Genomic DNA, 13883 nt, shown 5'->3' with positions numbered 1-13883 from the left:
AGGAAGAGTCATCGTCAGGAAGGAAGAGTCATCGTCAGGAAGGAAGAGTCATCATCAGGAAGGAAGAGCCATCGTCAGGAACATAGAGCCATCATCAGCAAGGAAGAGTTATCATCAGGAAGGAAGAGTCATCATCAGGAAGGAAGAGTCATCGTCAGGAAGGAAGAGTCATCGTCAGGAACATAGAGCCATCATCAGGAAGGAAGAGTCATCGTCAGGAAGGAAGAGTCATCGTCAGGAACATAGAGCCATCATCAGGAAGGAAGAGTCATCGTCAGGAAGGAAGAGTCATCGTCAGGAAGGAAGAGCCATCGTCAGGAAGGAAGAGCCATCATCAGGAACATAGAGCCATCATCAGGAAGGAAGAGCCATCATCAGGAACATAGAGCCATCGTCAGGAAGGAAGAGTCATCATCAGGAAGGAAGAGTCATCGTCAGGAAGGAAGAGTCATCGTCAGGAACATAGAGCCATCATCAGGAAGGAAGAGTCATCGTCAGGAAGGAAGAGCCGTCGTCGGGAAGGAAGAGCCGTCGTCGGGAAGGAAGAGCCGTCGTCGGGAACATAGAGCCATCGTCGGGAACATAGAGCCATCATCAGGAAGGAAGAGTCATCGTCGGGAAGGAAGAGCCGTCGTCGGGAAGGAAGAGCCGTCGTCGGGAAGGAAGAGCCGTCGTCGGGAAGGAAGAGCCGTCGTCGGGAAGGAAGTTGTAACACGACGCGCACTCAGCGGAGAGACCGCAGCTTGCTGACTGTTTCCAAGAAATAAGTCACTGTTTTCTAGACTAAACAAACCCAGCAGAGAATAGTGCTGAATTCATCCCCCGGAGAGTATGAGGAGGAGCGGACACAACCCGGAGCCTACGTCTGATAGAAGCATTAATATTTAACAGCTGGAAGAAATATTCCCAAAGTCTCGTTACCCGTCATTACCTGAGAAAGGCGCAGAGTATGAAGAATTCTGCAAGATCTACAGATAATGTTCAGTACTTGAATCACATAATATCTTATACTCCAGTCACCTCCAGAGCTGCAGTCACTATTCTGCTGTTACATCATGTCTTTTCCTCCAGTCACCTCCAGAGCTGCACTCACTATTCTGCTGTCACATCATGTCTTTTCCTCCAGTCACCTCCAGAGCTGCACTCACTATTCTGCTGTCACATCATGTCTTTTCCTCCAGTCACCTCCAGAGCTGCACTCACTATTCTGCTGTTACATCATGTCTTTTCCTCCAGTCACCTCCAGAGCTGCACTCACTATTCTGCTGTTACATCATGTCTTTTCCTCCAGTCACCTCCAGAGCTGCACTCACTATTCTGCTGTTACATCATGTCTTTTCCTCCAGTCACCTCCAGAGCTGCACTCACTATTCTGCTGTTACATCATGTCTTTTCCTCCAGTCACCTCCAGAGCTGCACTCACTATTCTGCTGTTACATCATGTCTTTTCCTCCAGTCACCTCCAGAGCTGCACTCACTATTCTGCTGTCACATCATGTCTTTTCCTCCAGTCACCTCCAGAGCTGCACTCACTATTCTGCTGTTACATCATGTCTTTTCCTCCAGTCACCTCAAGAGATGCACTCACTATTCTGCTGTTACATCATGTCTTATCCTCCAGTCTCCTCCAGAGCTGCACTCACTATTCTGCTGTTACATCATGTCTTTTCCTCCAGTCACCTCCAGAACTGCACTCACTATTCTGCTGTTACATCATGTCTTTTCCTCCAGTCACCTCCAGAGCTGCACTCACTATTCTGCTGTTACATCATGTCTTTTCCTTCAGTCACCTCCAGAGCTGCACTCACTATTCTGCTGTTACATCATGTCTTTTCCTCCAGTCACCTCCAGAGCTGCACTCACTATTCTGCTGTTACATCATGTCTTATCCTCCAGTCATCTCCAGAGCTGCACTCACTATTCTGCTGTTACATCATGTCTTTTCCGCCAGTCACCTCCAGAGCTGCACTCACTATTCTGCTGTTACATCATGTCTTTTCCTCCAGTCACCTCAAGAGCTGCAGTCACTATTTTGGTGTTACATCATATCTTATCTTCCAGTCAACTCCAGAGCTGCAGTCACTATTCTGTTGTTACATTGTGTGTTATCCTCCAGTCACCTCCAGAGCTGCAGTCACTATTCTGTTGTTACATTGTGTGTTATCCTCCAGTCACCTCCAGAGCTGCAGTCACTATTCTGTTGTTACATTGTGTGTTATCCTCCAGTCACCTCCAGAGCTGCGGTCACCATTCTGCTGTTACATCATATCTTATCCTTCAGTCCCCTCCAGAGCTGCACTCATTATTCTGCTGTTAAATCGTCTTATCCTCCAGTCACCTCCAGAGCTGCAGTTACTATTCTGCTGTTGCATCATGTGTTTTCCTCCAATCACCTCCAGAGTTGCACTCACTATTCTGCTGTTACATCATATCTTATCCTCCAGTCCCCTCCAGAGCTGCACTCATTATTCTGCTGTTACATCATGTCTTTTCCTCCAGTCACCTCCAGAGCTGCGGTCACTATTCTGTTGATACATTGTGTATTATCCTCCAGTCACCTCCAGAGCTGCAGTCACTATTCCGCTGTTATATTGTGTCTTATCCTTCAGTCACCTTCAGAGCTGTATTCCCTTAGTCCATCTTGCTCAATATGCTGGTCCTCTGCAGGTCCGCTTTCCATGACCACTGGCCCCGAAGCCTCCTGGTCCCCATTGCTGTCGGTTTGGGGGGAGCTCTTATATGTTGGAAGCTGCATGGGCGGAAGATAAAGACCCTTGAGCTGGGAGAAGGCTGGTGGGGTCCGGGAGAGAAGCCGCTCACCCACGGGGAGGACACCCGCCTTCGCCCCTTCGTCATCGACGCCTCCGATGCTGATATTGAGGTATTGCATTAAGTAGGGATCGACTCCCCCATAAGTCCCTAATTTTCCCCACAAAACATTCACATTGATGTAACATTAATATATAGCTGAGATCTGAGAGATAAATATAGGGGTCCCGAACCCCGAAAAATAATATCCGCCACATGTGAGGGGCCACAGCTATGTACTGTACAGATCATCAGGGGCTGGACGCTGCAACTCCCACCAATGAGGAGACTACGAGACAAGGCGGGAAGAGGGAGGGGGATGGAGCTGCAACTCCCACCAATGAGGAGACTACGAGACAAGGCGGGAAGAGGGAGGGAGAAGGAGCTGTAACTCCCACCAATGAGGAGACTACGAGACAGGGCGGGAAGAGGGAGGGGGAGAGAGCTGCAACTCCCACCAATGAGGAGACTACGAGACGGGGCGGGAAGAGGGAGGGGGATGGAGCTGCAACTCCCACCAATGAGGAGACTACGAGACAAGGCGGGAAGAGGGAGGGGGAAGGAGCTGCACTCCCACCAATGAGGCGACTACGAGACGGGGCGGGAAGAGGGAGGGGGATGGAGCTGCAACTCCCACCAATGAGGAGACTACTGGGCGGGAAGAGGGAGGGGGATGGAGCTGCAACTCCCACCAATGAGGAGACTATGAGACAAGGCGGGAAGAGGAAGGGGGATGGAGCTGCAACTCCCACCAATGAGGAGACTACTGGGCAGGAAGAGTGAGGGGGAAGGAGCTGCAACTCCCACCAATGAGGAGACTACGAGACAAGGCGGGAAGAGGGAGGGGGAAGGAGCTGCAACTCCCACCAATGAGGAGACTACGAGACAAGGCGGGAAGAGGGAGGGGGATGGAGCTGCAACTCCCACCAATGAGGAGACTACGAGATGGGGCAGGGAGGGGGATGGACCTGCAACTCTCACCAATGAGGAGACTACGGGGCGGGAAGAGGGAGGGGGATGGAGCTGCAACTCCCACCAATGAGGAGACTACGAGATGGGGCAGAAAGAGGGAGGGGGATGGAGCTGCAACTCACGCCTACGAGGAGACTACAAGACTGGGCAGGAAGAGGAAGGGGGATAGAGCTGTAACTCCCGCCAATGTCGAGACTACGAGACGGGGCGGGAAGAGGGAGGGGGATGGAGCTGCAACTCCCGCCAATGAGGAGACTACGAAATGGGGCAGAAAGAGGGAGGGGGATAGAGCTGCAACTCCCACCAATGAGGAGACTACTGGGCAGGAAGAGGGAGGGGGATGGAGCTGCAACTCCCACCAATGAGGAGACTACGAGACAAGGCGGGAAGAGGGAGGGGGATGGAGCTGTAACTCCCACCAATGAGGAGACTACGAGACAAGGCGGGAAGAGGGAGGGGGATGGAGCTGCAACTCCCACCAATGAGGAGACTACGAGACAAGGCGGGAAGAGGGAGGGGGATGGAGCTGTAACTCCCACCAATGAGGAGACTACGAGACAAGGCGGGAAGAGGGAGGGGGATGGAGCTGCAACTCCCACCAATGAGGAGACTACTGGGCGGGAAGAGGGAGGGGGATGGAGCTGCAACTCCCACCAATGAGGAGACTACGAGACAAGGCGGGAAGAGGAAGGGGGATAGAGCTGTAACTACCGCCAATGTTGAGACTACGAGACGGGGCGGGAAGAGGGAGGGGGATGGAGCTGCAACTCCCGCCAATGAGGAGACTACGAGATGGGGCAGAAAGACGGAGGGGGATGGAGCTGCAACTCCCACCAATGAGGAGACTACGAGACGGGGCAGGAAGAGGGAGGGGGATGGAGCTGCAACGCCCGACTATGAGGAGACTACGAGACGGGGCGGGAAGAGGAAGGGGGATGGAGCTGCAACCCCCGCCAATTAGGAGACTACGAGATGGGGCAGAAAGAGGGAGGGGGATGGAGCTGCAACTCCCACCAATGAGGAGACTACGAGACGGGGCAGAAAGAGGGAGGGGGATGGATCTGCAATGCCCGACTATGAGGAGACTACAAGACGGGGCGGGAAGAGGGAGGGGGATGGAGCTGCATGCAGATGATGAGACCGATGTAGGGATCATATGTGTGAAAGAATGTGAGGGATGCAGGTAAAGATCTCATGTAGAGATCTGTTGGAATCATACGAATGGATGAATTTAGCAACCTGTAAGGATCAGACAAATGAGAACGATCTAGGGATCTATAGTGATCAGATCATTGAGAAGCATGTAGATCCCTAGTGCAGCAATATGTAGGGATCAGATGAATAAGGCGGGTGTGGAGATGGACAGGGAGGAGATGGATGTAGAGAAATCGTGTTTCAGTAGGATCAGATGACCGAGATGGATGAATGGCCGTAGGGATCACATAAATGGGATGGATGTGAAGATCTACAGATGAGTGAGATGGATGTAGGGATCAAATTCATAAATAAAAGTCAAGAATCTTCATTCTGATTGACCCATGATCTCACTGGGGTGTCTCTCCAGGATCTTCACAGACGTTTGGACGGCACCCGCTTCTTCTCTCCTCTAGAAGACTCCAGATTCTACTACGGGTTCAATGCTTCACATCTGAGGACGGTGATCTCTTACTGGAGGAACAAATATGACTGGAGCAAGCAAGTGCAGATCCTCAATAAATTCCCTCACTACAAGACGACCATAGAAGGTAGAGGAGATGTCAGGTGGTGGTCTCTCAGGCTGGTACCTCAGAGTGGGATCTCCTGATAGGACCTCATGGTGGAACCTCAGCATGAGACATCAGGATGCGACATCAATGAGGATCCTCAGGCTGGAAACTCAGGGTTGGACCTCATTGTGGGACCTCAGTTGGGGAACTCAGGGTTAGACCTCGGTGGGATCTCTGGCTACAAATTACAGGGAGGGATCTCAGGCTGGGATCTCAGGAAGAGACTTCAGGATGGGATCTCTCGTTGGTAACATAAACATAGACATAAGTCTGAGACCTCAAGTTGGGATCTCAGTCTAGGGTCTCATCCTTAGATCTCAGGGTGGGACCTCAGCCTTGGATATAGTAGTACCTCAGAATGGGACCAAATAAAAATTGAGACACTTAGCACATAAAAAATGCATCAGTTTAAGGAAATCTTCTATTAGCAGGCTATAAAATTGTAGGCTGTTTAGCCCAAGTAGAGGTATTTAGGCAGGGACCCAGCATAAGAGATACACCTTGACGCTGGCTGCTGGGCTCACATAAAACTGGCCCATTTTATGCGCTGTCTCAATTTTTACATTTATTTCCATAGCAATAATGCACGTCCAACCTTCTATATTCAATATTTGGATGCCCTAGCATTTAAGAGTGCAACTGTATATTTGTTAGAGTATTTTTCATGCTCAGTTTGGACCTGTTCACATTTGTCTCTTAGGAAGAGCCATCAGTTTTTTCATTTTAGATTATTGGATCTCCGGGTAGACCTCAGAGTGAGACCTTAGGCTGGTATCTCAGGGTGGGACCTCAGGCTGGCACCTCAGTATGAGAAATCAGAATGGGACCTATAAGTGGTGTTTTATGCTGGGACCTCAGGGTGGAAACTCAGGCTGGGACTTCGGAGTAGGACGTCAAACTGGGACCTCAGGATGGAATCTTAGGCTTGGATCTAGGGATGAAACTTCAAAGTGGGACCTCAAGGTGGAACCTCAGGGTAATACCTGAGGATTTGATCATAGAACTAGAACGGGGCCTCAGGCTGGGACTACAGGGTGAGACCTCAGGGTGGTATTTCAGGGTGGTATTTCAGGCTGCGACGTCAATGTGGGATCTCAGGCTTGGATCTCAGGGTGAGACTTCAGAGTGAGACCTCAGGCTAATATCTCAGAGTGGGATCTCAGGTGGGACCACAGGCTGGGATCTCGGTGTGAGAAATGAGGATGGAATTTCGGGATGGGACCTCAGGCTGGGACCTCAGTGTAAGACTTCAGGGTGTGACCTGAGGCTGGGACTTCAGGCTAGGACTTGAGAATGGTACCTTAGGCTGCGATCTCAGGGTGGGACCTCAGGATAAGACCTCAGGTTGGCATCCCAAGGCCTTAGGGCGGGGCCATAGGCTGGGACTTCACGGTGGGTCAGGGTGGGATCTCGGGCTGGGTCCTCAGAATAAGACTTCAGGGTGGGACCTCAGGATGAGGGTCAGGGTGGGATCTCAGGATGTAATCTCAAGATGAGACCTCAGGGTGGGACTTCAGTGATGTACAAACATATGTGGTGTCAACTGCTCCTTACCCCATAGGTTTGGATATACATTTCATCCATGTGAAGCCATCACATCTGAGCCCCGGACAGAAAGTCTATCCTCTCCTCATGGTCCATGGTTGGCCAGGCTCCTTTTACGAGTTCTATCACATTCTCCCACTGTTGACGGATCCCGGGAATCACGGTTTAGATCAAAACATTGCCTTTGAGGTCATCTGTCCATCCATCCCGGGATACGGCTTCTCTGAGGCCCCATCTAAGCAGGGTGAGGACTGGACATCAAGGCTGAAGTCCTGACCATCTAAGAATAGAAGAACAGCTTGAAATGTAACCCTGTCTTCTCTTATCTAGGATTCAGTGCCTTTGCTGCTGCTCGAATCTTCTACAAGTTGATGCTGAGACTTGGATTCAGTGAGTTTTACCTCCAGGGTGGAGACTGGGGCAGTAGAATCACCACCCTTCTATCTCAGATGAAGCCGCAGTAAGTGTCCGGTGGGATGAGGATGTCCCCATACGTTATATGAGTCTGCCCTATTGTACTCCATCAATGTCCAATGTCTTGCTCTCCCCGCAGGTCAGTAAAAGGTCTCCACCTAAACTTTGTGATGCTTCCGACCGGAGGACTTGGGAGACTGAAATCTCTGGTGATTGGTCGATATGCGCCATGGTTGGTGGGGCTGACGAGAGAAGATGCCAGGCGTGTGTATCCGTACATGGAGAAGAACGTGTTCAGGATCATGCGAGAGACCGGATACCTGCACATCCAGGCCACCAAACCGGACACCATCGGTGAGGAGCAGCCAGTATGGCCATTATTAATCATGGTGGACCATTGTCCATGACCTCCGCTACAGAGGTGGTCACACACTCAGGAGCACCGCTCCCCGGATCACCGTTCTCTGCTTGATTACAGCCAGCAGATAGGTCCACGCCGTCCCCCATATCTATCTCTGCTCTGTGCAATGGGTAAATGGGAAAGTTCTGCCTGCTTTTATCATTTCCGTGTCTTTTCAGTGAGTGCAGGGCTCAGGAGCGGTAACAGGCCGTGTAATAGCCGGGAATAAGGAGAAGTGGCGCCTGATAAGCGGCATCGGATTCATGGTTGTGTAAAATCATGTATCACACACTTCACTACGTGTCGATGCATGACTGATTTATGGGAAACCGAGCGATCCCCTCCAGTGTCACTAACCTCACTAACCCCTTGTCTCACAGGCTCCGCTCTGAATGACTCCCCTGCTGGACTCGCTGCCTACATCCTGGAGAAGTTCTCTACATGGACGGACTACTCTCATAGGGACCTGGAGGATGGCGGACTGGACAGGTAACACATTACATGTGGTGACGGTCCTGGGGCTGTATTCATTACTGGAACCATCATTAGTACACGAATACGAAACCAAAATCATCATCAGTACCTGAATACATCACCAGAACCATCATTCCTGTCTGGAAATGCCGATATAGAAGTTACAACCAGGGCCGGGAATAAGAATTCTCGTGTATCAGGAATGGCACCCGCCCCCACATAATCTCTCAACCCCATGTAAAGGAATGGGACAGAGACTAAGGTAACAGGAACCCAAATGCCCCCCCATGCAGTGGGTCAGGTAACAAGCTCTGATGACCACTTCCACTAGAATAGTTACCTGTTTCACCAAAAAGAACCAACAGAAGTAAAAACAGTGATGTACATTAGGGGGTGAGGATCAACAGGGAGAGTGTTTTCATAGTTATATATAGAATCATTCATTGCTTACAGACCATTTACATGATACCAGGGAATAATAGCGATATTCATCCCTGCCATCCTATATTTCAAGTCTCAAACCCAAGGACACTTATGGAAACTAATATTATTTGTCTATAGTGGGGGTCGATCGGTTTCAATTAAGGTGTGCAGATACCCAAACTGAAGCTAAACAGACTCCCTTATAAAGGGATACGTACAATGGTTTTTATATTCGTCATGCAACAAATACAGTTTGCAACAAAATGATGGTGGTTCTGGAGCCATATTCCTGTTTGGATATTGGTTCTACTGATGTATTCATGTACTGATGGTGTGTCTGGTAACGTATTCATGTACTGATTGTGATTCTGGTCTCATATCCCTGTACTGATGGTGGTTCTGGTCTCATATGCCTGTACTGATGGTGGTTCTGGTCTCATATCCCTGTACTGATGGTGTTTCTGGTCTCATATCCCTGTACTGGTGGTGGTTGTGGTCTCATATCCCTGTACTGATGGTGAATGTGGTGACATCGTCATGTGGTGATGGTTGTTCAGGTGCTATATTCATGTACAATTTATTGATGGCTCTGGTGATGTATTCACATAGTGATGATGGTTCTGGTGCTGTATTCATTACCGGAACCATAAACAGTACATGAATACTCTAACGCTCACCACTGAGGATGGCGGCGAGTGGGAGTGGACCCACTGGACCACAGGTGGAACCCAGGCTTACCCTTTCGTGGGAGAGGCTTAACTAAGCACCCGGCCATGAGGCGGAATGCCAGGTGCCACTCCCAGAGCAGTAACCGGGATTGTGGCAGCTGAGCGAACCAGTGTGGCAGCAGGACCGAGGTCAGGTAACAGACAGAACCAGCAGGATTGGCACAGGCAGGATGAGCACAAGCAGGATGGGCACAGGCAGGATAGGCAGGATAGCCACAGGCAGAATAAACGGGGCTGGCAGGACACAGTCTGGATGGGGAACAGGCAGGATGGGTTCAGGCAGGTGCAGAACTTCTTGCACAGGTCATCAGGCTCAGGTCACCAAGCAAGGGACATCAGGCACAGGACATCGGGTCCGGGGGCAGCCAGGACAGAACATCCGGGAGAACTCCGGTCATCAGGGTCCATAAATATGTGTTATTAAAATGCCTTCTGCATTAAAATATTTGTCCATATTATGACCTAAATAAGCCTCCTATGGTATATGACCTCCACACTGTCTGCACTTATGAGCTACACCCATCACACTGTCTGCCCCTATGAACCACAGCCTATACGATGGATATCCTCCAGAGCTGCAGTCACTATTCTTCTGTTACATCACATTTTATCTTCCAGTCGCCTCCAGAGCTGCAGTCACTATTCTTCTGTTACATCACATTTTATCTTCCAGTCGCCTCCAGAGCTGGTCACTATCCTGCTGTTACATCGTGTCTTATCCTCCAGCCACCTCCAGAGCTGCAGTCACTATTCTGCTGTCACATCGTGTCTTATCCACCAGTCACCTCCAGAGCTGCACTCACTATTCTGCTGTCACATAGTGTCTTATCCACCACACCAGTCACCTCCAGAGCTGCACTCACTATTCTGCTGTCACATCGTGTCTTATCCACCACACCAGTCACCTCCAGAGCTGCAGTCACTATTCTGCTGTCACATAGTGTCTTATCCACCAGTCACCTCCAGAGCTGCACTCACTATTCTGCTGTCACATAGTGTCTTATCCACCAGTCACCTCCAGAGATGCAGTCACTATCCTGCTGTCACATCGTGTCTTGTCCACCAGTCACCTCCAGAGCTGCAGTCACTATCCTGCTGTCACATCGTGTCTTGTCCACCAGTCACCTCCAGAGCTGTGGTCACTATTCTGCTGTTACATCATGTCTTATCCACCAGTCACCTCCAGAACTGCAGTCACTATCCTGCTGTCACATCGTGTCTTATCCACCAGTCACCTCCAGAGCTGCAGTCACTATTCTGCTGTTACATCATGTCTTATCCTCCAGTCACCTCCAGAGCTGCAGTCACTATTCTGCTGTTACATCATGTCTTATCCACCAGTCACCTCCAGAGCTGCAGTCACTATTCTGCTGTCACATCGTGTCTTATCCACCACACCAGTCACCTCCAGAGCTGCAGTCACTATTCTGCTGTCACATAGTGTCTTATCCACCAGTCACCTCCAGAGCTGCGGTCACTATTCTGCTGTTACATCATGTCTTATCCTGCAGTCACCTCCAGAGCTGCACTCACTATTCTGCTGTTACATCGTGTCTTATCCACCAGTCCCCTCCAGAGCTGTGGTCACTATTTTGCAGTCTGGACTGGTTGCTGTTGACTGATCCATGTTTTCTCTTTCTCTCAGGAAATTCTCCCTGGATGATCTCCTCACTAACGTCATGATCTACTGGATTACTGGATCGATCACGTCCTCCATGAGATTCTACAAGGAGAACTTCACCAGAGACTATAACCGCACCCCGGACACTCGGTAAGGCGGGATGGGACAAAGCACAGTGCTTGGAGGATGACGGGGGTGCGAGCGCCGCTGATCAGGGAGGATGGGGTCACTGCATATTGATAGACTCCACTATAGACATTCACTTTCTGCGGGGCCCGGGGGGCTGAACCCTCTACTCCACTGGGTCCAGGCCACTGCAGTAGGGGGAGACTGTGGAGGGCACTGAGAGGGCACTGCGGGGGAGACTGTGGAGGGCACTGAGAGGGCACTGCGGGGGAGACTGTGGAGGGCACTGAGAGAGCACTGCGGGGGAGACTGTGGAGGGCACTGAGAGGGCACTGTGGGGGAGACTGTGGAGGACACTGAGAGGGCACTGCGGAGGAGACTGTGGAGGGCACTGAGAGGGCACTGCGGGGGAGACTGTGGAGGGCACTGAGAGGGCACTGCGGGGGAGACTGTGGAGGGCACTGAGAGGGCACTGTGGGGGAGACTGTGGAGGACACTGAGAGGGCACTGCGGGGGAGACTGTGGAGGGCACTGAGAGGGCACTGCGGGGGAGACTGTGGAGGGCACTGAGAGGGCACTGCGGGGGAGACTGTGGAGGGCACTGAGAGGGCACTGTGGGGGAGACTGTGGAGGACACTGAGAGGGCACTGCGGGGGAGACTGTGGAGGGCACTGAGGGAACTGCTAGGGAGACTGTGGAGGGCACTGAGAGGGCACTGCGGGGGAGACTGTGGAGGGCACTGAGGGCACTGATGGGGAGACTGTGGAGGGCACTGAGAGGGCACTGCGAGGGAGACTGTGGAGGGCACTGAGAGGGCACTGCGGGGGAGACTGTGGAGGGCACTGAGAGGGCACTGCGGGGGAGACTGTGGAGGGCACTGAGAGGGCACTGCGGGGGAGACTGTGGAGGGCATTGAGAGGGCACTGCGGGGGAGACTGTGGAGGGCACTGAGAGGGCACTGCGGGGGAGACTGTGGAGGGCACTGAGAGGGCACTGCTGGGGAGACTGTGGAGGGCACTGAAAGGGCACTGCGGGGGAGACTGTGGAGGGCACTGAGAGGGCACTGCGGGGGAGACTGTGGAGGGCACTGAGAGGGCACTGCGGGGGAGACTGTGGAGGGCACTGAGAGGGCACTGCTGGGGAGACTGTGGAGGGCACTGCGGGGGAGACTGTGGAGGGCAATGAGAGGGCACTGTGGGGGAGACTGTGGTGGGCACTGAGAGGGCACTGCTGGGGAGACTGTGGAGGGCACTGAGAGGGCACTGCTGGGGAGACTGTGGAGGGCACTGAGAGGGCACTGCGGGGGAGACTGTGGAGGGCACTGAGAGGGAACTGCGGGGGAGACTGTGGAAAGCACTGAGAGGGCACTGCGGGGGAGACTGTGGAGGGCACTGAGACGGCACTGCGGGGGAGACTGTGGAATGCACTGAGAGGGCACCGCAGGGGAGACTGTGGAGGGCACTGAAACAGTACTGTGTGGGAGACTGTGGAGGGCAGTGCAGGGGAGACTGTGGAGGGCACTGCAGGAGAGACTGTGGAGGGCACTGAGAGGGCACTGCAGGGGAGACTGTGGAGGGCACTGAAACAGCACTGTGGGAAGACTGTGGAGGGCAGTGCAGGGGAGACTGTGGAGGGCAGTGCAGGGAAGACTGTGGAGGGCACTGCGGGGGAGACTGGAGGGCACTGAGAGGGCACTGCAGGGGAGACTGTGGAGGGCACTGCAGGGGAGACTGTGGAGGGCACTGAGAGGGCACTGCAGGGGAGACTGTGGAGGGCACTGAGAGGGCACTGCGGGGGGAGACTGTGGAGGGCACTGAGAGGGCACTGCGGGGGAGACTGTGGAGGCCACTGAGGGCATTGCAGGGGAGACTGTGGAGGGCACTGAGAGGGCACTGCGGGGGAGACTGTGGAGGGCACTGAGAGGGCATTGCAGGGGAGACTGTGGAGGGCACTGAGAGGGCACTGCGAGGGAGACTGTGGAGGGCACTGAGAGGGCACTGCGGTGGAGACTGTGGAGGGCACTGAGAGGGCACTGCAAGGGAGACTGTAGAGGGCACTGCAGGGGAGACTGTGGAGGGCACGGAGAGGGCACTGCGGGGGAGACTGTGGAGGGCACTTAGAGGGCACTGCAGAGGAGACTGTGGAGGGCACTGAGAGGGCATTGCAGGGGAGACTGTGGAGGGCACTGTAGGGGAGACTGTGGAGGGCACCACAGGGGAGACTGTGGAGGGCACTGAAACAGTACTGTGGGGGAGACTGTGGAGGGCAGTGCAGGGGAGACTGTGGAGGGCACTAAAACAGCATTGTGGGGGAGATTGTGGAGGGCAGTGCAGGGGGGACTGTGAAGGGCACTGAGAGGGCATTGCAGGGGAGACTGTGGAGGACACTGCAGGGGAGACTGTGGAGGGCACTGAAACAGCACTGTGGGGAGACTGTGGAGGGCAGTGCAGGGGAGACTGTGGAGGGCACTGCGGGGGAGACTGTGGAGGGCACTGAGAGGGCACTGCGGGGGAGACTGTGGAGGGCACTGAGAGGGCACTGCGGGGGAGACTGTGGAGGGCACTGAGAGGGCACTGCAGGGGAGACTGTGGAGGGCACTGAGAGGG

The 13883-nt window shown here is 53.0% G+C and overlaps 1 protein-coding gene across 1 annotated transcript in view; it reads left to right on the top strand.

Annotated features, from left to right (window-relative positions):
- LOC142294854 (epoxide hydrolase 1-like) overlaps positions 1 to 13883 on the top strand; it is a 41262-nt gene that overhangs the window by 3909 nt on the left and 23470 nt on the right. The window contains exons 2-8 of the mRNA XM_075337908.1: positions 2668 to 2881; positions 5345 to 5525; positions 7108 to 7335; positions 7422 to 7551; positions 7645 to 7859; positions 8286 to 8394; positions 11176 to 11301. Coding sequence (XP_075194023.1) covers positions 2668 to 2881; positions 5345 to 5525; positions 7108 to 7335; positions 7422 to 7551; positions 7645 to 7859; positions 8286 to 8394; positions 11176 to 11301 — 1203 coding nt within the window. The remainder of the gene's footprint in view (positions 1 to 2667; positions 2882 to 5344; positions 5526 to 7107; positions 7336 to 7421; positions 7552 to 7644; positions 7860 to 8285; positions 8395 to 11175; positions 11302 to 13883) is intronic.

The sequence above is a fragment of the Anomaloglossus baeobatrachus genome, chromosome 3, assembly GCF_048569485.1.
Source record: "Anomaloglossus baeobatrachus isolate aAnoBae1 chromosome 3, aAnoBae1.hap1, whole genome shotgun sequence".
NCBI lineage: Eukaryota > Metazoa > Chordata > Amphibia > Anura > Aromobatidae > Anomaloglossus > Anomaloglossus baeobatrachus.
Note: the sequence above shows the minus strand (reverse complement) of the source record. Positions and strands in the feature narration are given on the sequence as shown.